The 19,392-nt window shown below is 50.9% G+C and overlaps 3 protein-coding genes across 6 annotated transcripts in view; 2 read left to right on the top strand and 1 right to left on the bottom strand.

The window, feature by feature from the left end:
• Window positions 1-7,767, top strand: part of LOC131591700 (MICAL-like protein 1) — a 20,105-nt gene extending 12,338 nt beyond the window's left edge. The window contains exons 6-16 of the mRNA XM_058862655.1: window positions 222-802; window positions 1,338-1,401; window positions 2,072-2,460; window positions 2,739-3,217; window positions 3,680-3,814; window positions 4,143-4,269; window positions 4,597-4,687; window positions 5,082-5,155; window positions 5,544-5,658; window positions 5,993-6,039; window positions 6,343-7,767. Coding sequence (XP_058718638.1) covers window positions 222-802; window positions 1,338-1,401; window positions 2,072-2,460; window positions 2,739-3,217; window positions 3,680-3,814; window positions 4,143-4,269; window positions 4,597-4,687; window positions 5,082-5,155; window positions 5,544-5,658; window positions 5,993-6,039; window positions 6,343-6,464 — 2,224 coding nt within the window. The 3' untranslated portion in view covers window positions 6,465-7,767. The remainder of the gene's footprint in view (window positions 1-221; window positions 803-1,337; window positions 1,402-2,071; window positions 2,461-2,738; window positions 3,218-3,679; window positions 3,815-4,142; window positions 4,270-4,596; window positions 4,688-5,081; window positions 5,156-5,543; window positions 5,659-5,992; window positions 6,040-6,342) is intronic.
• LOC131591709 (UPF0193 protein EVG1-like) overlaps window positions 1-12,305 on the bottom strand; it is a 14,318-nt gene extending 2,013 nt beyond the window's left edge. The window contains exons 1-6 of one of the 4 annotated variants that reach the window (XM_058862669.1): window positions 12,125-12,305; window positions 11,835-11,897; window positions 11,283-11,459; window positions 10,670-10,804; window positions 9,455-9,514; window positions 8,269-9,143 (exon numbers count right to left, since the gene is read on the bottom strand). In XM_058862669.1, the coding sequence (XP_058718652.1) occupies window positions 9,133-9,143; window positions 9,455-9,514; window positions 10,670-10,804; window positions 11,283-11,459; window positions 11,835-11,897; window positions 12,125-12,215 (537 nt within the window). In that variant the 5' untranslated portion in view covers window positions 12,216-12,305 and the 3' untranslated portion in view covers window positions 8,269-9,132. Of the gene's footprint in view, window positions 1-8,268; window positions 9,144-9,406; window positions 9,515-9,734; window positions 10,805-11,282; window positions 11,460-11,834; window positions 11,898-12,124 lie in introns of those variants that run through there. The other 3 variants (XM_058862668.1, XM_058862670.1, XR_009280450.1) reach the window with 3 other exon arrangements.
• LOC131591710 (DNA-directed RNA polymerases I, II, and III subunit RPABC2) lies at window positions 12,305-16,248 on the top strand. The gene is made up of 5 exons (XM_058862672.1): window positions 12,305-12,376; window positions 12,497-12,566; window positions 12,731-12,861; window positions 14,373-14,444; window positions 16,041-16,248. The coding sequence occupies exons 1-5, from the start codon at window positions 12,357-12,359 to the stop codon at window positions 16,129-16,131; spliced, it is 384 nt and encodes a 127-aa protein (XP_058718655.1). The 5' UTR covers window positions 12,305-12,356; the 3' UTR covers window positions 16,132-16,248.
• The last annotated feature ends 3,144 nt before the right edge of the window (window positions 16,249-19,392 follow it).

Here is a 19,392-nt window from a genome sequence, read left to right on the forward strand (position 1 = left end):
TGCATGCAGTATTTGAGTTGTGAACTTGCCATGTTCCTATGGTGGCCTGGTTACATTTCTCTACTTCTTTTCCAAATTACTTCCCCAAGGGCACTCTGGGATTTAATAGCAGGGGTAAGGACTAATTCTGTGTACCTACAAGGGTGTTCTAAGTGTGTTGCCTTCTGTGAGGGGCAGGATGGCATCCCCCATCTCATGGTGCTCTCTCTTCTCATTGACAGGTGTAAGGAATGCTCCAGCACGCTGCTCCCAGGGTCGTACAAGCCTGGGTCAGAGGCAGGGACTTTTGTCTGCACGCAGCATCGTGGTAAATTGGCCATGAGCGGGAAGGCAGAGAGGAGGCCCAGCCCAGACCGACAGTCACCAGAGCTAAGAACTGAGACTGGGGCTGACATCATGGGAGAGAATGCCCTCCAGGCAGGAGCAGAGGTGGGGAAGGATGATGGTGACTCCCAGGAGAGTGTGGCAGAGACCCCTATGCCTACAGAGGGCCTTGCTGGCCCAGCAGAGAAGGACAGCACAGCCAGCAAAGCAGAGACACCAACATCCCCTGCTCACGCTGGCAGTGGGGCACCTGTCTCCCAAACTCCCCCCAGGCCTCCAGTCCCCAGCAAACCTGCAGGGCTCACCCAGGACAAAGCCAGCTCGCTGGATGGACGGCTCAGAGACTCACGTCCCACCCCAGCCCCAAGGAAGGCCACCGATGCGTCTGTCCTCTCCCCTCCAACCTCCCACCCTGTCCCCCGGCCCAGGTCCACTCTTCAGGGTGAGGGCAGCGAGTGTGGGCCCGGCATGGTGAACGGTAAGAGGGCACTCTGGTGGCAGGGGTTACCCTCCACATCTTCAGTGGCTGAGGTGGTTGGCTGCAGGTTGGCTGAGTTCCTTCTTTGCAGCCTGACACTCTTCTTCCTCCAAATAAATCTTGGGCTCAGACACCAGGTCTTTGATTGCCAGCAATTGCCAGCCATCCCCATAGCAAGGAGAGCAGCACTAGTTTTCCTGTTTCTCTGCTCCCTTGTGTTTCTCCAGAGCTCTCCAAAGGCAGCAAGCCAGTGTGGAGGGAAGATGGTAGAGCTGGAGGAGTTTGCAGGTGTGGGAACAGAGGGGCATGTCAATTCTCCAGGTGCAGCTCCCAGGGCGAAGTGGGTGGAAAAAGGCAAAGGGGATGTTTGGGGTTAGCTGGCTGCATCGACTGTGGGAGAAATGCCATGAGGTCTTCAGTGACTGGGAATAGCCACCTTCCTGTGGGAAGGTACTGAAGAGGGGCCTCATGTTGATTTAACCTCTTTTTTCATGTCCTTTTGGCGTTATGACAGTCTGACTTTGTGTCTTTCTAGGTCGTGTACCTGAACCCAGCCCCCCTGTCCCAAAACCTCGAGGGAGACCCTGCTCCTCTGATCGGTATGTCCCTCTGTTTGCAGAGAAACTCCATAGCAGGGCGGGGCTATGGGGACAACACAGCTGTGGTCTTCTCTCCCACCTCCATCAGCTCCTGCTCTTAGGAGGATGTAGGCTTTGACCAGGTTCTTTTTCTAATAGGTGCTAGCCCAGCATGGTCAGGCTGACAGTGTTCATCCTTACCTCCCAGGGCATTTGTCTCTTATTGTAAAGAGTTTGAGAGCTTCAGAAAGGTGTTCCATGGCACAGGCAGATTGCCAAATGCCTTCTGGAATGGCCCTGCTTGTGGGTGCTGAGAAGGGGACGTTTGTCTGCCTTGTGGAGAGTTTGTCCTGGGAAAGGTGGGAAGACCAGCTATCTCCATAAAGCTCAGCCTTTACCACTGCTTAGCAGATGGAGGCTGTAATATTCTGACACCAAAACACTGGGCCCAGCAGGCAAGTCAGGCAGGCTGTGTTTCCCTAAGGCCCATAGGTTTGCCCACAGAGAGTGAGACGCTGTGTCTGGGGAAGCCTAGGGCCATCCTTGGATGAGAAAGCTGCTTCTGCATGGGAGACATCCTGCTCCATCCTTCCTTTCCCCCAAGGGCTAAGTCCCTCTCCAGTGCCTTTGCCACTGCACCTTTTCTCTGCCATCTCGATTTCTCTTTCTCTTTCTCTTTCTCTTCTACCAGTGGTGGAGCAGCTGCTGCAAGAGCCAAGGACCCGCCATGGATGGCCTTAGTGCAAGCAGAGCCCAAGAAGAAGCCAGCTCCCCCTCCTCCCCCAGGCAACAGCCATGAGACTCCAAGTAGGACTTCAGAGGAGGAGGATGGGGAGGAGGTGGGGAAAGCCAGGAGTGAGGAGAGCAGGTCTGATACCACAGAGCCCAAACCGTACAACCCCTTTGAGGAAGAGGATGAGGAGGAAGTGGAAAGTGCTGACACCCAAAAGAGCACACCTGAGCAGGAGCAGAGCGAGACTGCTGCCAAACCTCTCCACCCCTGGTATGGCATCACTCCTACCAGCAGTCCAAAGGCAAAGAAGCGGCCAGCTCCACGAGCCCCCAATGCTTCTCCACTAGGTGAGCTTCTTCCTGCTCCTTTATCACTCCTCTGCAGCCCCTGTGCATCCCCGTGGAGGTTCCCCTTCCCAGGTGCCTCTACATCACCCTGGCAGGCCAGGCCTTTATGCAGTGATGGTTGCATTAGCTTGTTTTAGCCATGTCCTCTCTACCCACTGGAGCGCGGCGTTTGCAGGCAAGATTTTATGCTGACCCTTGTCTCCAAGGGTGTATGCCACCCTCCCCTTCTGTCCTGGCTGTCCCTTCATTCCTCCCTGAGCTCTCCCATTGCTTTGCAGCCCACCACCCCATCTCCAGGCTGTCACACTCTGAGCCATCATCCTCCACCCCGTCGCCAGCTCTCAGCCTCGAAAGCATCAACTCTGAGAGTTCAGCCAAGGTGCTGGGAGACACCGATGAGGCCTCAGTGCCCAAAAGCTCCTCTGAGCCCACTGTGCACATGCCAGCTGCCGCCAAGACTTCCAGCATGGATGCGCCGCTGGCCAGCGTCTCCTCCAGTGAAAGCCCTGCTATCCCAGCCAGCCTCTCCACCAACTCCTCCTCTTCCTCCTCCAGCAAGCTGGCCAGCCTCAGTGGGGAGATGCAGCCCAGCACCCTGCACACCAGCAGGAGCATCTCCACTGGCAGCCTAAAGACCAGCCCCAGCCGGCTGCCCCCCAAGCCTCCAGCTGGGGCTAGCCCTACACCCATCCTCTTGGTTTCAGATGGGGGTTCTGGGAGCCCCAAGACATCTTCCTCACCTAAACCACAGCTGAAGGTGAGGTGATGACCTTCTCCCCATCCAGATCACAGGCTTTTCTTCCCCATCCATCACTCAGTCACAGGGGATCTGTGAGTCCAGGCTTGCCCCTTTGGTAGGCTTGATGTGTGACCCCCTGAAAGCAAGCTTCAAGCCTGTGTTAAATGGTGGCTCTGCTTGTACTCTGCCTACCCCATGTGCTAGAGAAGAGGCAGGATTTCATGTAGTCTGAGCAAATAGGAGGGCAACCATGAAGGAAAATATTTCAGCATGCTTGTGAGAGAGAGCTGGGAAACATGTCAAACAGGAGCGCAGCTATTTTTTTGACTAGGTGCTTGTGGAGATGAGTGCTGTGTTCCTCCTTTAGGAGGCTGTGGGGCAGGACAAATTCTAGCACTGCCCTGTCTGCTCATTCCCAACTGTTGGGATCCCTTCCCTTCCCTGGATGCACACGTATCTGCACTTGTCTGCCCTCTCCAGTCTTCCTGCAAAGAGAACCCCTTCAATCGGAAGCCATCACCTGCTGCCTCCCCCTCGGCAAAGAAACCTCCCAAGGGCTCCAAGCCTGTGCGTCCTCCTGCACCTGGCCACGGCTTCCCACTGATCAAACGCAAGGTAAAAGGGCCCCTGGGAGCAAGGAGGGAAAAGCCGGCTCTGTGCTATCCCCCAGGGCTGGAGCAGTCTGCAGGCACCCTGCTGATGCATGTGTGGGAAGGGATTGCAGCAGGTGGCCGTGGCTGGGGAGGAGGGTGTGTAAGCTACAGCGTGTTCATTAAAGCACCATGGTCTTCCTTTGCTCCAGAGTGGGGTGGGGATTTCAGATCCATGCTTCGATGGAATATTTTGTTGTCCCCCTGCCCTTGTTAGTGTTGACCGACCTCTGGATTACCCCTGGGAACTGGAGTCTGGTGGTAATGAAAGTGTCTTATTTATGGCTTGGCAGGTGCAGACAGATCAGTACATCCCTGAAGAAGACATCTATGGGGAGATGGATGCCATTGAGCATCAGCTGGATGAGCTGGAGCACCGTGGGGTGGCCTTGGAGGAAAAACTGCGCAGTGCTGAGAATGGTGTGTGGGTTGGGCTGTCTGTGGGTGTGGGGCAGGACAGACCCTAGGGCTGCCCTCTTACTCCCTGCTGATGCTGGGGTTGGAAGAGCACATGAGGCTGTGCTGGCCTCCAAGATTGGTCACAACCTTACCCTGAACATGGAGATGTCCCTAGAATGGAAACAGGTGAGAGGAGAGATAGGGTCTCTCTGGGCCTCAGAAATAGGCTGAGGTTGGGTTGGCTCTAGCCCAGTGCCCCTCCCCTGGCTTGGCAGAGGCCAGCCTTTTGCAGGGTGATGGGATCCACCAGGGCTGGGAATGGCTCTGAATTGTCCCTTTGCTTGGCAGACAACTCTGAAGACAGCCTGCTTGTGGACTGGTTCAAACTCATCCATGAGAAGCACATGCTGGTGCGCCACGAATCAGAGCTCATCTACATGTAAGTGTGTGCAGGCGTGTGGAGAGGCACTGATACTCTCTTGGGGAACCCTTTCTCAGCCCTCCTGAAATGGTGCTTCCAGGGGAGATCCTGACAGGGTCTTCTTGCCTAAAAAAGAGAGGGAGTAAGGGCAAGAAAATCTGTCCAGATGCACTGAGAACTGACCCACAGCACGTCACCAGAGCCTCTGCAGTATCTGCTCCAGGAAGGCCTTGAGCAGCCAGGCCTGGTCCTTACTGGTCCTTGGCTCCCTGGCTATACAGGACAAGATCAGAATCTTGATTGTTCTTTCCAAGAACAATCTCAAGTCCAAGAACTCACTCTGTACTTTGGGATGGTGTTCTGCCTCTCTGGAGCCTTCAGTGCTTCCCAACATTTCCTCCTTCCTTTGCAGCTTCAAGCAGCAGAACCTGGAGCAGCGGCAGTCAGACGTGGAGTATGAACTGCGGTGCCTCCTCAACAAGCCAGGTAAAGCACCACTCTGGGTGTGCTTACCCCTTTTTTCATAGAATCACAGAATATATTGAGTTGGAAGGCACCCACAAGGATAATTTTTCCCCTTGGCATCATCTCCCCTGTCTCTAGGGGCTTTGTAGGGATGCCAATGCAATCAACTGGCTCTAGAGGCTCTGTCCCACCTCAGTGTATGTCCCAGCCTTGTGCAGGGACGTGCTTCTTTTGTCCCCATGGAATGCCACATGCAGGGCTCTGTCCCCACAGCACTAGTAACCCAACTGGCCCTGCAACATGGCAGGGTAGAGGGGATTGTGCTGGAGATCTCTGCCCTGAAGCTCTGCATTTCAGTGCTCCTTCAGCCATGTAATTGCCTGTCCTTCCCTGGGGTTTGGCTGGGTAGAGAAGGACTGGACCGATGAGGACCGAGGGAGGGAGAAGGTGCTGATGCAGGAGCTGGTGACCATCATTGAGCAGAGGAATGCCATTGTGAACTGCCTGGATGAGGACCGGCAGAGGTGAGTGAGGAATGGGGTGGGCTGGGGGAGAAGGGAAAAGCACAGCCTGTCTGACTCAGCTCCACATGAGCGCCTCGCAGGGGTGTCCCAAGATGTCCATGTTGCTGACGTCTTTCCCAGGCTTCCCAGTCCTTGTCTCTTTGAATGCTTTGTGTGGGAAAGACAGGACAGCACGTGCAGCATGTGGGATTTACTCTGCTGGTTGCAAATGCTTACAAGACAGTGATGGATCTGCCCCTCTATGGCTTCTAAGTAGGAGGCTCTCTAGCCTGAAACAATACAGCAGCTGTTTTCAGGGCTGAATTCCTGACCTCTTTCCCATTCTTTCTTTCAGAGAAGAGGAGGAGGATAAAATGTTGGAAGCCATGATTAAAAGGAAAGGTAAGAAACAAATGGGAAGCTTTTTGGAGTGATGTTTTCACTGCTGACCCCAGTAAGGGGCAACACGAGACATTTGTGAAATTGCTTGCAGGGGAGATTGAATCTATTCTGTGTAGACTGGGGAGACTTTCCTGGAGGGCCAATAAAGTTAGAGGCACAGTTGTGCTGCACACCCCTGTTATCAGAAAAAGTGTGCAGGCAGTGGAGGGCTTTGATTCATGGCTCTCACCCTTGCCCATTGTCATGAGTGTGTTTGTACAACTATTGACATCCCACAGTAACAACCTCCCTTTGCAACCCCAGAATTTCACAAGGAGACGGAGACCGAGAGCAAGAAGAAAGGCAAATTCAAGCCTATGAAGGTGCTTAAGCTGCTGGGCAACAAGCATGATTCCAAGAGCAAGTCACCCAAGGAAAAAAGCTAGAGCAGGGGAACACCAGCATTGGGAGGGAACCCTGACTCGCCTCTCCCTGGCCCTGGCTCGCCTCTCCCCTGCTCCCTCCTCAGGCACCAGAGCTGCCACCCCAGGGAGATGCCAGCCCTCAGCCCAGAGTGGGTGAGAATGACCAAAGCCCTCCCCTTCCTGAGGCTGTGGGGGAGCATGACCATACCCTCCATGAAGCCTTGTTAACAAGGCGGGGAGAAGATGGATTTGCTTTTCAGATACGTTACCCAATTGTGTGCTCTTGTCATTAACTGAGAACAAGCAAAGGAGTTTCGTGTTTGTGGGAAAACTTGCACTAACTGCACCCCTTCCCTTCTCCCGCTCTAACTGTGACAGTTCCACGTGCCTCTGACTTTTGCCAGGAGGGGACTGGGCCTCCCTGTCCCTCCCTGCCTGCCCACTCTTGTCCCTTTTCTGTCCCATTTTTAACTTCAGGAGAAAACTGACATTAGAATCAGGATCCTTTGGGTTTTACTGGCCTAAACTAAAAGGTTAAGAAAATACTCCTGCATCATAAGGCTCTAGAGCCATAGCCAAAAAAAGAAGCGGTGCCCTATTTATTTTGAGCTGTCCCCTCCCTCGTGTGCCAGGGGTGGGTGGGCTCCGTCCCAAGGCTGAGAGGACCCAAGGGGACGGTGTACAGCTGCTAGGATGTAGCTCACGTGCCCTACTCAGGAACCCCACTGCTGCTAAACACTGCTGACTCTGCTGCCTTCCTGGGGAGGGAAGACCTGTTCCTTTTCCAGGCAAGGGCAGAAAAGCTCAAGCTTGACTGAGTGCCAGCAAGGGGCACTAAGCTTGTGTCCCTGCTCACCAGTGCCACCCTTGAGCGGCAGGGGAGAGAGGCACGGTCACAACTGACCTTTACCCAGCTTCACCTGTGTATACTTTAAAAGTGTGCAGATGTGGCTGGTTATTTTTTACACCTTCTTTACTAGATGAATTCAAACCCATCCAAGAACTTTAAACCCCTTATTTTATTTGTCGTGTGTGTGTGTGTGTACATCAGAGGAGAGGAGGGAATAAGGGGGCAGTGTTCTTCCAACCATCCCTTCTTCCTTCCATTTTTGTTTCCTGCCTTCACTTCCAAGATGATGAGTTATTTATTGAATTATTGGATCAGTCTGAATTAGAGTTTCATGGGTGTTTGGTTGGTCAGCTATTCATCATGCCTTCTCATTAGCAAATTAGACATAACCAGCCCTGAGCCATCTGCTGCAGTCTCTTCTAAAAACCCAACAGGCTTTAGCCAAAATGCTCTCAGAGCAGTGCCTTGCAAGGTGGCTGGTGTAGCATTCTGGAGAGGGATCCTCATTTCCCAAAACCAGAGGGACCCAAGCCCCTCCTCAATCCCAGCGTGGCCCCCATGGCTGGGAGCTGGCCAGTCCAGCCCTGTGCTGGTAATGCCATCTCACCCTTGCCATACACAGCAGGCTGATGAGGAGCAGCGATAGGGGCGGGGAGATCCCAAAGCACAACTCTTTTCTGAGGAGAATAAAACTGCTTTAGAGCCTGCTGTCACATCACTGTTGCCAAAGGCCATTGGGATTGCTGCAGCCTGACACCCCTTGGCCCTGCGCCTGGTCAGCAGTTTGATTTGTAAATTATACTGTACTAACCCCATGACTTCCATTCACCTGAGCAGAAATAAAAGAAACATTGGATTTAAAAAGTGATTGTGGATTAGGTTTCTGATTCCTTTGTGCACTTATGCTGTCCCACGGCCAGGGCATGCTGCCTGGCTTTGGGAAGTGCCTGAGTATTGCTAAGAAGCAGAGGATGAGATCTTAAGGAAATTGGAAGCTGGATGTTATGCTGGGATTTGCACAGGAAAAGAGGGACATCGTGCTTCAGCCTGCTGGAGGACAGAGGTTCAGGTATTTATGAGGTGAGCAAACAGCCATTTCTAGTCTCTGTGGGAATAGAGTGGCTATTCTGTATACCGTGCTTTCAGGAACCAAAAAAATCGCAGCAAAGAGCAGCGGGCACTGGGCTGAAATCCCCTGTCCCTGCTCAGCACAGCTGGGGCTGCCACCAGAGGTTTGCTGATGCTTAAGGTCACAGCCACAGTGACCTGCAGAAATGCCAAGGGCTTGTGATTGCACCAGGCTGTGCAGCTGCATTTCCTCCAGAGATATTCCTGGAGTCACGGGGCCAGGAGTGAGCAGGTTACAGGTGTGGTGGCAGCGTGTTACCATCATGCTGTCATGAGAAACCTCCACCTCTGGGCAGATGGGAAGGAATGACATTTCTATGGATGGATTGCTGTACTCTGAGGCACTGCACAGGCAAGAAAAAGGCTCTGCTTTATCATGTTTTGGGAGCCATTGCTATGTATTTTCATGTCTTTAATATTATTAAGCAAGAAGGGATCCAGTGTGTGGGAAGGATTTTACAACTTCTGTTGCTGTTTTATGTACAAATTGGTCCTGCCTTCTAGTTTCAGGCAACAGATGGTGCTGCCCCCTCTTTGGAAACAGTCACAGACCGGCCTCCAATGCCGACAGTCTGGGAAGAATAGGTGGGAACAAATTGCACTTGTGTTTTGCCCTTGGCCTAGTCTTGGAGATTGGATTTGTTCCCAACAGGGAAGGCTTTTGTCATATTTCTCATTTCCTCACTTCTCTTCTTGTCAATGATCTCCATCTCATGCAATTTCTGCAAAGTACAAATGGAGAGAGCTGAGCAGGGAGAAAACCAGCAGCTTTTTTTCCCTTCTTTTGCCAGTCTTAAGAACAAAAGCTCTATTTTCCTGATAAAGTTACATGCAGAGATGGAAAGAAAGCTGAAAAACTTCTATCCACCATTCCCCAAATTCATGCCTGAGCTGTGCCATGAAGGGAAGCAGCTCTTTGCCCGCTTCCCTGCTCAGATATCCTGACACACAGGATTCCCTCCATGCACTGTTCAGCCAAGGCCCTTGCATACCTGTGAGATTTCAGTGAGGATGATCCCTTGATACTTCTTACCCTGTCCTAGAGCTTCCATCTCTGCCAGGAATTCCCTCCTCTCTTGAATTTCATTCATCACTGGTGGATAAGAGAAAGAATTGTAGAAACAGCATGCAGCCAAAAGGCAAGAAAACAGGTTTGTGTCTAGATCTGAACTCCCAATTTCCTAGTTCTGCTTGAACAGCAGACCCACCAAGGCAGTGCGATAGCTGCTGTAACATTCACCTTGCTGAACATGTCATCACAATACATCAGTAGTCCCTTACATAAAGGGAAATGTCCCTTCTGCCCAACTTACCACCCCCTGACTCCCAGGAACAACAGTTTTCTAGTTTTCTTTATGTAGACAGTTCTCTTTTGCTTGTGGGCAATTTAACCAGTCTGTGGATGGAGACGGAACCTGCTGTTGAGGTTCATTAACTGACACACAACACCCAGTGACTGCAACCATCCAAGACCAGGCATGGATCATCAGCTGCTGCTTTGCAGCACAGACCTGCAGCCAGCTGATCCAAATCCTGTCACAGATGTGTCAAGGACAACATTCAGCTTGTGACAAGTGTTGGAGGCAACCAAGCGTGTGTGCAACCAGCTGCACTGGCTCCCTGCAGCAGGGACCAAAGCACCCCTTCTGTACACTTAATTCTGGCATTGCCCGTCTTTGTGCTGCCCTGGCTGGCAAAAGGCTGGTAGGGCTGTACACACACAATGAAGATTCAAGCACAGAGAGGTATTTGGCAGGGTTTTGCTATCACTGTACACTCTACAAGCCAAAGTCTTTTACTGCTTCAAATTCTGCTTGATATTGAAGCTTTGCTAATATAACTGCTGTGATCCTGGAGTGGAAGGGCCCAAACTGTGGTCAGGCTGTCAAGTGACCTGGTCTGTGTTGAGTCAGGCTTGCTGGGAAAGGGACCAGCAGCACCTGAGCTTGTTTCCCAGATATCCCTGCACATCCCTAGGCTATTCCCCTGCCAGCAGGGTGCATTTTGTGCTGGCAGCCCAGAGAGCTATCTGCCAGCCAACCTCAGCAATATAAGCTCTGTGAGGATGGCTGGATCAGTGTCACAGCAGTGAGTCTTTTCTCTTGGAAACTGGGCTTTGTGGCTGCTCCTGTAATGGGCTTCATGTTACACAGTGTAATGGGCAACACAGCCTGCCACCCCAGCCCTAGGAGGGAGCTGGCTTCCCAGGCTTCCTGCCTGCCTCCCTCCTGGGGACATGAAGACATACATTCTTCAAACTGGTCAGGCGCAGCTATCTCCTCTTCCTTTTTCTGAACGAACACCTGCTTCACCTTGTCCTCTACCTCATCCTTCCCTGTTGCTAAGATGTTTTGAAGTCTTCTCTTCTCCTTTTCCAAATCTCCTGTGAATGCCAAAGGAAAAAAATATATTTATCAGCACATCTCCTCATGGAGGAGCCTGACCACACTGCTTCCCTAACTGTGCCAGAGAAGTGTTTCATTAATGTCAGTCCATCCCTGGACTGTGTGCAAGCACCACACAGGTGTACAGAGCCCACCAAACCAACATCAGAGCTGTGGTTTCACATTTATGTGCTAGAAAATCACCTAGTGCTCTGTTCTTGCTCAAGGACTGTGCAGGTCCCTAACACCTGTCACCTCCCCGCCAGCTGGCAGGCAGAAGTCAGCGAGCACTTACAGCAGATGCTCCCTCAGAGATCCATTTCTGAAGCATCTTTGAAGAGCGAGAGTGTGAGGACATGGAGCAATTCAGATACACTGCCACCGCTGAGATAGAGGCAGGGGATGGACAGGAGGGGAAGAGAGGCTGAGAGGCTCCAGGCATCACCATGGATTTATTAGCAATGTTTACTGACTTACGTATGGGCTGTGGTTTGAATTTCTCTCGGGTGTAGGCATCTTCTGCCTGGCAGACCTTGGCAGGTCGGAGAAGCGGTCTAGCTGGAAGCCTGCATGGCTGACAGGCTGCTGGGTAGGAAACATGCACTGGCTGTTTGCTGGACGGGGGGAATCTCTGAAGGGGCAGGGCATCGCCTCCTGGGAGACAAACCAAAACAGCAAATCAGGCAGAGGGGACTCTGGATGGATGGCTCCAGGCCACTGCCAGCAGATCTACCTGTTAATCCATAGTAGCATGACAAACGAAGGCCCCCGTGCCCCAGATGTCTCACCCTGGTCACTGGGCACGACAGACTGCGGTCCAAGTCGCACCGTTGCGCCTTGGTTCCCGGCTGACCCGTGGGGACAGCTCGACCCGTTTGTCCCCATGTGTCAGCAGCTGCTGTGCTGCTGTTTTAAAGCATTTGCCCATCCGAGCAGGCTGTGGGCGAACACCCAAGTCTCCAGCCGAGATGCAAAAGCTCCTCAGCACAGCACAGCAGCGGGCAGGAGAGCCGGGGGGGCTTCACTCACGTTTCACATAGTCCATCAGGTATCGCTTCTGAGAATGCGTCAGATGCAGCTCCTCCATCGTGGCTAAAAACACAACGTGTGCATGAAGAGGCAGCAGAGCCGGCCTGGGGAACCCGCCCTGGGGTCACCACCCCTCACAACCCCAACCCGAAGGGGAAGATGCGGGTTTGGGAGACTCCAGCCGGGGCGGCGACACCAGCCACGGCCCTGCCCGGTTGCCGGACCGCGGTGGGACGCTCTACTTCGGGGCGAGGCACTGTGGGCGGGACCCCGGCCCGCTCCGCCGTTACCTCTCACTAGCTCCCGCGTTCCTGTGCTGTACCGAGCCGGCCTGCCCATGGGCGAGCCCCAGCCGCGGCCCGGGATCCCCGCCGCCTCCATCGCGACGGGCGGCGACCGGGCGGGGAGGGTGAAGCGGCGGTGGTCGGCATGGCAACGGCGCCGGGTCACTTCCGGTAGCGTCACGACAACACCCGGAAGTGGCTCCCGGAAGTGCGGGGCGGGGGGCGCCGGGCCGGCAACATGTCCGACAACGAGGACAAGTGAGAGCGGGGCGGCCGAGGGGAAGGAGGGGAGGCGGCGCGGCGCGCCTCGGAGCGCCTCGGGGCGGGTCGGGTGGGGGCGGCCCGGCCACAAGTGCGACGCGTGTGTCCCTCCCGCAGCTTTGACGGGGATGACTTCGACGATGTGGAGGAGGATGAGGGCCTGGAGGACCTGGAGAACGCGGAGGAGGTGGGTGCCCCGTGGAGCGCTGCCCTGGCCGGCCCAGGCAGGCTCTGCCGGGCCCGCAGGGTCGCGTCGCGGCCTGGCTGGGCGGCTGCTGTGGTTGGGGGGGCCTCGGTGTCTCCCCCCACACCGGGTGCGGCTGAGCAGCGGCGCGGGTCTGTTCCCACCAGGAGGGACAGGAGAACGTGGAGATTCTGCCCTCGGGAGAGCGGCAGCAGGCAAACCAGAAGCGGATCACGACCCCCTACATGACCAAGTACGAGCGAGCCAGAGTCCTGGGCACTCGTGCTCTCCAGATAGCGTGAGTATTGCCCACAGTGGCCCCAGCACTGCCGCAGCTGCACCTCCCTTTACACTGATAAGTGCTTTCCCCTTCCCTTAAAAATTCCTAGGTCTTCTGAATCCTTTGTGTGACTTCTGAGCTTGCACGTCACCCTCTGGTCAGCAGTGATGCACAGGACTGTGGGGCTCTTAGTTGCACCTGAAGTCTCTGTGTCTCTCCTTGCCTGAAACTGTGCTGCTTGTGCATGAAGAGGGAGCATTTAGTAGCTACAACGAGTTGTCCTAGGTCACAGACAAAATTACCAGGGAATGGGTCAAGACAGTTCAGGTTTCTGTATTTCCTAAGAGAGCTAGCATGGACTTGAAAGTTCATAACTGGTTTGTAAAAGGTAATGTTGGAGGGAGAGAAGCTTCAAAACAGCTTCAGTTGATAACACAGTTGGGTTATAGGAATTGGGAGTGGAGAAGCCAAGCTGAAATTCGTTCTAAATGCAGTTGCATTGTGGGGAGCTGTAAGTGTTTTAAAGTATTGGCAATAATAAGGCCTTATTTCTAATAGACAATAACATTTAGAACTTACTTCAAGTGCTGCCAAGGCCTCCTGCTCGTAATCAATTTGCCTTTTTAGACTTGTTTTAATAATAAATATTAAAAATTGTTGCGCTTTTTGAAAAACTACCTTTTGAGTGAGATTGTTAGACAGTGGCAAAGGTTTCATCTCTTGGTTATAGCCACCTTGAAAATGAGGCTTCTCTTGTGCATGATTGAGAGGCAGCCAAGCTGTTCTGTGAAGCTGTTTTGTGCATGTTCTTTCGGTTGGTGAAAGGCAAGAAAAATGGGGGGAGGTGACTTGGGCCCGTGCCAGGCCTTTAATCCAAAACACTCTGGTACCTGCTTCTGCTTACCTGCATCTTCTGCTTTCAGTGCTGAACCCAGACCAGCAGCAGCCCTGTGGCCTCACCCACACATAGAACATCACGTGAGCTTGCTTTGCCACCACTGTCCAGTGGATGGGTGTAGTCACAAGCCTTTGCAAAATGATTAATTTTTTTCTTATGAGATGTAAAATGCCCTGTAAATCCAGCCCCTCTTTTTCCCTGGAAGAGAAAGAGAGGCCTGGAAGCTGTGAGCAAGTCAGAATGTGAGAGATGCGTTGGAGTTGTAGGAGGCCTGCTCATTTTACAGCAATTCCACCCTTTTCATTAGATTAATTTTAGAACCATTCTTTTCTACATACTTAAGTACAGCAGAGGACAACTAAGAGAGTGTGGATTTCACCAGTCCTTGAGCACGAGCTGCTTAGCAGGGCCCTAGGGATGGGACAAGAAGAACATTGAAGTAAAAGTTTGGTCTGTAACTGTTTAGGGGAGTTTTCTTCTTGAAGTTCATGCCAGAGCAAATCAGTTTTGCCAGGATGGTGTCCCACCCTCCTACTTAATTGGCTTTTATAGAGGTGACACAGCTAGGCAGGTGTTTTTAGATCTTCCCTCCCTGTGTTTTTGCTCAAGTGGTTGTTGATGTTCTTCCTAGGATGTGTGCCCCTGTGATGGTGGAGCTGGAAGGAGAGACAGACCCCTTGCTCATTGCCATGAAAGAACTCAAGTAAGTCACAGATTTTTAACTGATTTCAAGGCAGCAGTCCTCTCCTCATTCCAGCATTTAGCAGTTTGTTCTAAAACAACCTCATCTTCCCTCAATAACAGTGAGCACTATAGTTGCCTTTTCCTTTTTTCACCTTGGAGTTTCTCCACAGCTGCACTCTCCCATCCTAGTTGCTCCTACAAATACTGATGATTAGGAGTGCTCTGGATCTGTTCTACTTCACATTCCCCTTGTTCTTTATTTCTGTGATGGGATCCTAAGGTCCTCATCTTTTGGGAATCCATTTAATTCCCCAAATGGAATTGTTTTGAAGCAGCCATCTGAGCAGACTTGTATTCAAGTAAAGTGCTGGCAAAAATTAAAATAAGAGGCTGGTGAGAATGTTTCCTGCACCCTTGCACGTTTGGCTTCTTGTGCTTTTCCCCTACTTACACAAAGGTAAATAAATCCTTTCTGACTGCAGCAGAGGCAAATTTTGGATGACCACTTGCAGGCCTGCCTTTCCACAGCAGAGCTACCTGCTGTCTCACAGTTTTCCTGCATGATCTAGGTCACATGCAGATATCCTTCAAGCAGCTGGACTCTGTTACTGATGAGGTCCCTGTCCTTGAATGAAATTGTCCCCCCTGCTTCCCCAGTTTCTCAGTGCACTGAAGCCGCTCTTGCAGATTTTTTATCTATTACAGCTCCCTTTGCCATTGCTAGAAGCTCCTTAGGTCATATTCCTGTCAGATCTCCAGGCTCAGACTGAGTTGCTTCTGGTCACTGCCTGTGTGTGAGCTCTGGAAAGCTCAGTCAGAAGTCAGGGTGGTGCATCCTGTTCTGTGCCAAAATTCAGTTGTAATTTTTGGCATCGGGGAGTTACTTTACTACTGGAAGAACAACCTCCCTGAATGTAAAGAAGTTGTGTTATTTTTCAAGTCTGATACAGTTGAAACCTGATGCCCTGGCTAGATTCCAGACTGTCTGATTATGTTTTGCTGACTTAAATCTACTTTCATGAAGTTAAATTGTATTCAGCATTTTCTTGCTCTCTAATCGGAAGCACTGTTAGGAGGTGCTGTGCTCCACCCCAGCTGTGACAGGTTTTGGTATGTAAATAGTCACTGTTTCATGTATCCTTCTTTAAATGTAACTGATGCTCTCAGAATGCAAATTTCTCTGTAAATACCAGTGTGTCCTGGAAGTTCTCAGAATTCTGCCACCTTTTTAGTGTCATGTGGTGAAAAACCTTCCATCAAACAAAAAGTGGATTTGTTCTTCAAGTCCCTTGATTTATATTTTCCCCCTGTATCAGGGTTAGATGCTAGGTGTTGTCTCTCAGTGGGTTCAGACCACACGGCTCAATTCCTGCAGTAGCAGCAGAGGTCTGAGAAGTCTTTGGTGTTTGTAGTCTGAGGGTGCTGAGTGCTTTGCATCTGCAAATGACAGAAGGTTGTTGGGACTTTGCTATATAATATCAAATCACTGGTGCTGCACAGCTCTCAGTTAAATCTGATGAGTTTACTGAAGCCACCAAGCACCTCACTTCCATCACCTACTGAAGTGATACAGTGGAGATTCTGACATTTCTGTTCATCTCTCTCTTCCCTTCAGAGCACGCAAGATCCCCATAATCATCCGTCGTTACCTTCCAGATGGGAGCTATGAAGACTGGGGTGTGGATGAGTTAATTATCACAGACTGATCAGATTCCAGCTGTTGTTTTTGGTTTTGTGTTTCCAGGGTTGTTTCTAATTTTGGTTAGTGTTTGTGTAAATAAATTTTTAATCTCCCTATTTTAAATTAAATATATTTGGATTTTTTTCTGTCTGACTTTCTATTTTATCTCAGTCCTGTATGTCTGAGAAATTATTTTCTTAGCTGTCTCCACAAGTTTGGGCATTATTTTTTTTCTCTGTGTGTCCTGTACTATATTGGTAAGATTAGGGAGCCAAGTGCAATGCTGTTTTTTCAGCTTTCTTGCACTGTTGAAGGCTTCGTCTTTTAGCTTGGCTAAAGTCTGCAGTAACTCCCTCCTCTAGCACTGCACCTCCCTGGTTACAGGATGGATACCCAATTAAACTCCTGCTGTACAGAAGTGCTCTGGCAGGTACTTTGGCTTCAGAGAGACTCCAACCTTCCACCCCTGTCCCTTCTTAAAATGTGAGTGCTGAGACACCTCCATTGCTTCCCCCTAGACAGTTGGGCCTTTGTGCCCTGAGCAGGTTGCTGTGGAAACCCCCAATTTCCTCTTTGGCCAGTGCTGACTGTGGGGCTTCTCAGGAGTATCGTAGAGCAGCTCTCATCAAGCCACCTATTGTTTCCCTGCTCCCTTGCTGCTTATCAGAAGTGGGGATCCCCTTTCAGTGGCACTGCCCCAGCCGGAAGCGCAGCCGCCACTTGCCGTCCCACCAGCTCGGCAGGTGTGGGTTGCTGTTGCACTTGCTCCTGATGTAGCCGTTCTCTGACACACGGTGGAACTGAGGTCCTGGGGATGGACCAGCCATCTCAGTTGAACATACCCTGGTGGTTCTTACGGTGTCAAAACTGCAGCTAAATCCTAGAGTTCCTTTGATCTGTATTGTGGTGAAAGATCAGTCATCTGTCCCCTTCAGGTACCTGCACTCTCGCTTCTGATGTGCCGGGAGGTAACGTGCTCGTGCTCGAGTCAAGAGTTGGGTGGATGCCTTACAATCTGCAAGGGCTTCCAGCCAGCTGCAGATTTTCATTAATTCACCTAATTTTGGTTTCTTGATCTGTGTACTTCAAGGTTCTTTTCTCTGCATGTGGAAGATCTGAGCTTGGGCAGAACACACCAAATCTTTCTCAATTGCCTTACTAAAAAGAGCTCTCAGAGGTTTTGTTTTATATTTTTAAAGAGAAGAAGGAAGGTACATTTCACCTATGCTTTCTGCCTTATACTTTTCTTTGCTTTGGCCCAGAAAGAATATTTCTGACTAGTTTGAGTTAAAGCTTGTGTTTATATATAAAGTGATCATTTTCCGTGCTGTATGTGTGGTGAGTGCTTGCATGTGAGCATCCATGTCCCAAAGGGAGTTTATACCAACCTGCCTGGGAACTTGGCTCATGTAACCAGCCATGAATGTCATTCTCTTACTGTTCCCTGTAAAAGCAGCAGTCTATCCTTCCTCTCTTGGTGTGCACAGGAAGGGCTGGTTTCAGAGGCAATAATGCAAGAGCTGAATGTGTCCCTGGGTGAAATGACAGGTCAAAGGGGATGTGGAGATGTTTGCAGGTGCATGGAGGGGGTTGACTGTGAAGAACGCAAATGCTTCCTGGTCCAGGCCATCCTTACCAAGAAAAGGTTAATTTGCAGCACTGTGGCCTTCAGCCTTCTCCCCCCACCCTCCATGGAATCCTTTAATCACGTTGGTGCGGTGAAATTTCAGCCCTGAAATGGTGCCTTTGTGCAATCGTTTTGGCGTCTGCCATGGAGCGCGGGGTCGTTTTCTTGTCCTTTTTTTTATTTTTTTTTTAAATGGCTTCTTTGTTCCCTACTGGACTCCCCTCCCCAGCCTTGCATCTGTATCAGATACGATTAAAGGGATAGGGAAAGATGCTGGGCCAGCTCCTGCTAGGCTGGAGGAGGAGTGGTTAACCCCTCTGTTACCAGTGGTGTTCTCAGTACTGTCTTACTTGCAACAAGCCTTTGGTATGAGAGGAGGAATCCCCTTCCACTGGAGAGTGGTTGAGGCAGAGCCCACTCACTTTCCTAATTTGCTTCTTGAAGAGCTGGAGAAGAGTGCCTACATGAGATTAAGAACTTTCTTTTCCCACTCTTGTGTTCATCCATGCTGTGTCACTTCTCTCACTCCTGTGATCAACTTACATACCTCTAATTTCACCATGGCTTCCCTTCGTCCCTACCCATGCTCCTGACTTGCTCATCAGTGCCCTTCTGGGCTCTTCCCACAGCCTGTGATTTGGGGTAGAAGTTTTTCCTCCTCTCCATGAGTGGTCAGTCCTATTTTGCATGGAACTCTTTAGCTGGCATCACTATTATAGATTAATTAAGCCATCCTGCTGTGGATGCTCTTGGCCCTATACAGAACTTCATTGAAATTGTGCTATGCTTTTTAAAAAGCTTTGAACATGTTCCACAGTTCCTAGATGTGCTTACTCACCCATAAAATGTTTAGTGAACAGAAACTCACTGCATCTGCTCGCATGCACCAGCATTGAAACCCTTTGGAATCAATTGTTGGGAGTGTCTGTGGTAACTGGGCTCTTACCATTCTGCCATTGGTCTTGACAGATGTTAAGCAGAGTGATACCTGCTACATACTTTTTCTTTCCAGACAAGTTCAGATACCCTCCCAGGATCTGACTATATACAGAATGTCTTCAACAAGTAAGAAAGTGTACACATGTGTTCTGGAATATGCTCTGTGTGTATGAGTATTTGTGTTTCAGTTCTTGATTTTGGGAGGCAGGAGGGTGGGGGAAGAAGAGAAATTAATGTCAGCTTCCAAAATACACAAATTTGTGTATGTGGGGGAGTTTTTTTTTTGGTTTTTTTTGTTTTTTTTCTGAAGGTATGTCACCTGCTACCTGGTTATGAGGAACCAAGATGAGAAACCCTCCCATACTTCTATCCTAGAGAGCATCAGCAGTCACACTAAGAAATTTTTGGATGAAGCACACGCAAAATAGTACTCTTGATTGCATGTGCTATATCTCAGATGAAGAACAAAAGTCAGTGTTAGTGCTTTTCTCATGGAAGAAATGACTGGAGGTGAGGTGTAAACAGAAGATGAGCTTCATCTCCATGAAGGAGTCTGGACAGCCAGTCAGAAATGTGCCCGTGTCCTCTTCCTGAGAGGCAGAGGAAGGCTGTGCACAGGATCTGTGTGGTGGTGTGTGTGACCCATCATACATGTACTGGGGGAAAACACAGAGACTTGGCAGGGATGAGGTTGAAAAAACTCAGACATGTGAAAATGAA

Source organism: Poecile atricapillus, chromosome W (assembly GCF_030490865.1).
Source record: "Poecile atricapillus isolate bPoeAtr1 chromosome W, bPoeAtr1.hap1, whole genome shotgun sequence".
Classification (NCBI taxonomy): Eukaryota; Metazoa; Chordata; class Aves; order Passeriformes; family Paridae; genus Poecile; species Poecile atricapillus.

Excerpts from the sequence above, each read along its gene's own strand:
- LOC131591710 (XM_058862672.1), top strand. The coding sequence starts at position 12,357 with ATGTCCGACAACGAGGACAA. Across the intron at positions 12,862-14,372 it reads ACTCGTGCTCTCCAGATAGC|GATGTGTGCCCCTGTGATGG; the intron begins GTGAGTATTGCC and ends TGTTCTTCCTAG. Across the intron at positions 14,445-16,040 it reads ATTGCCATGAAAGAACTCAA|AGCACGCAAGATCCCCATAA; the intron begins GTAAGTCACAGA and ends TCTTCCCTTCAG.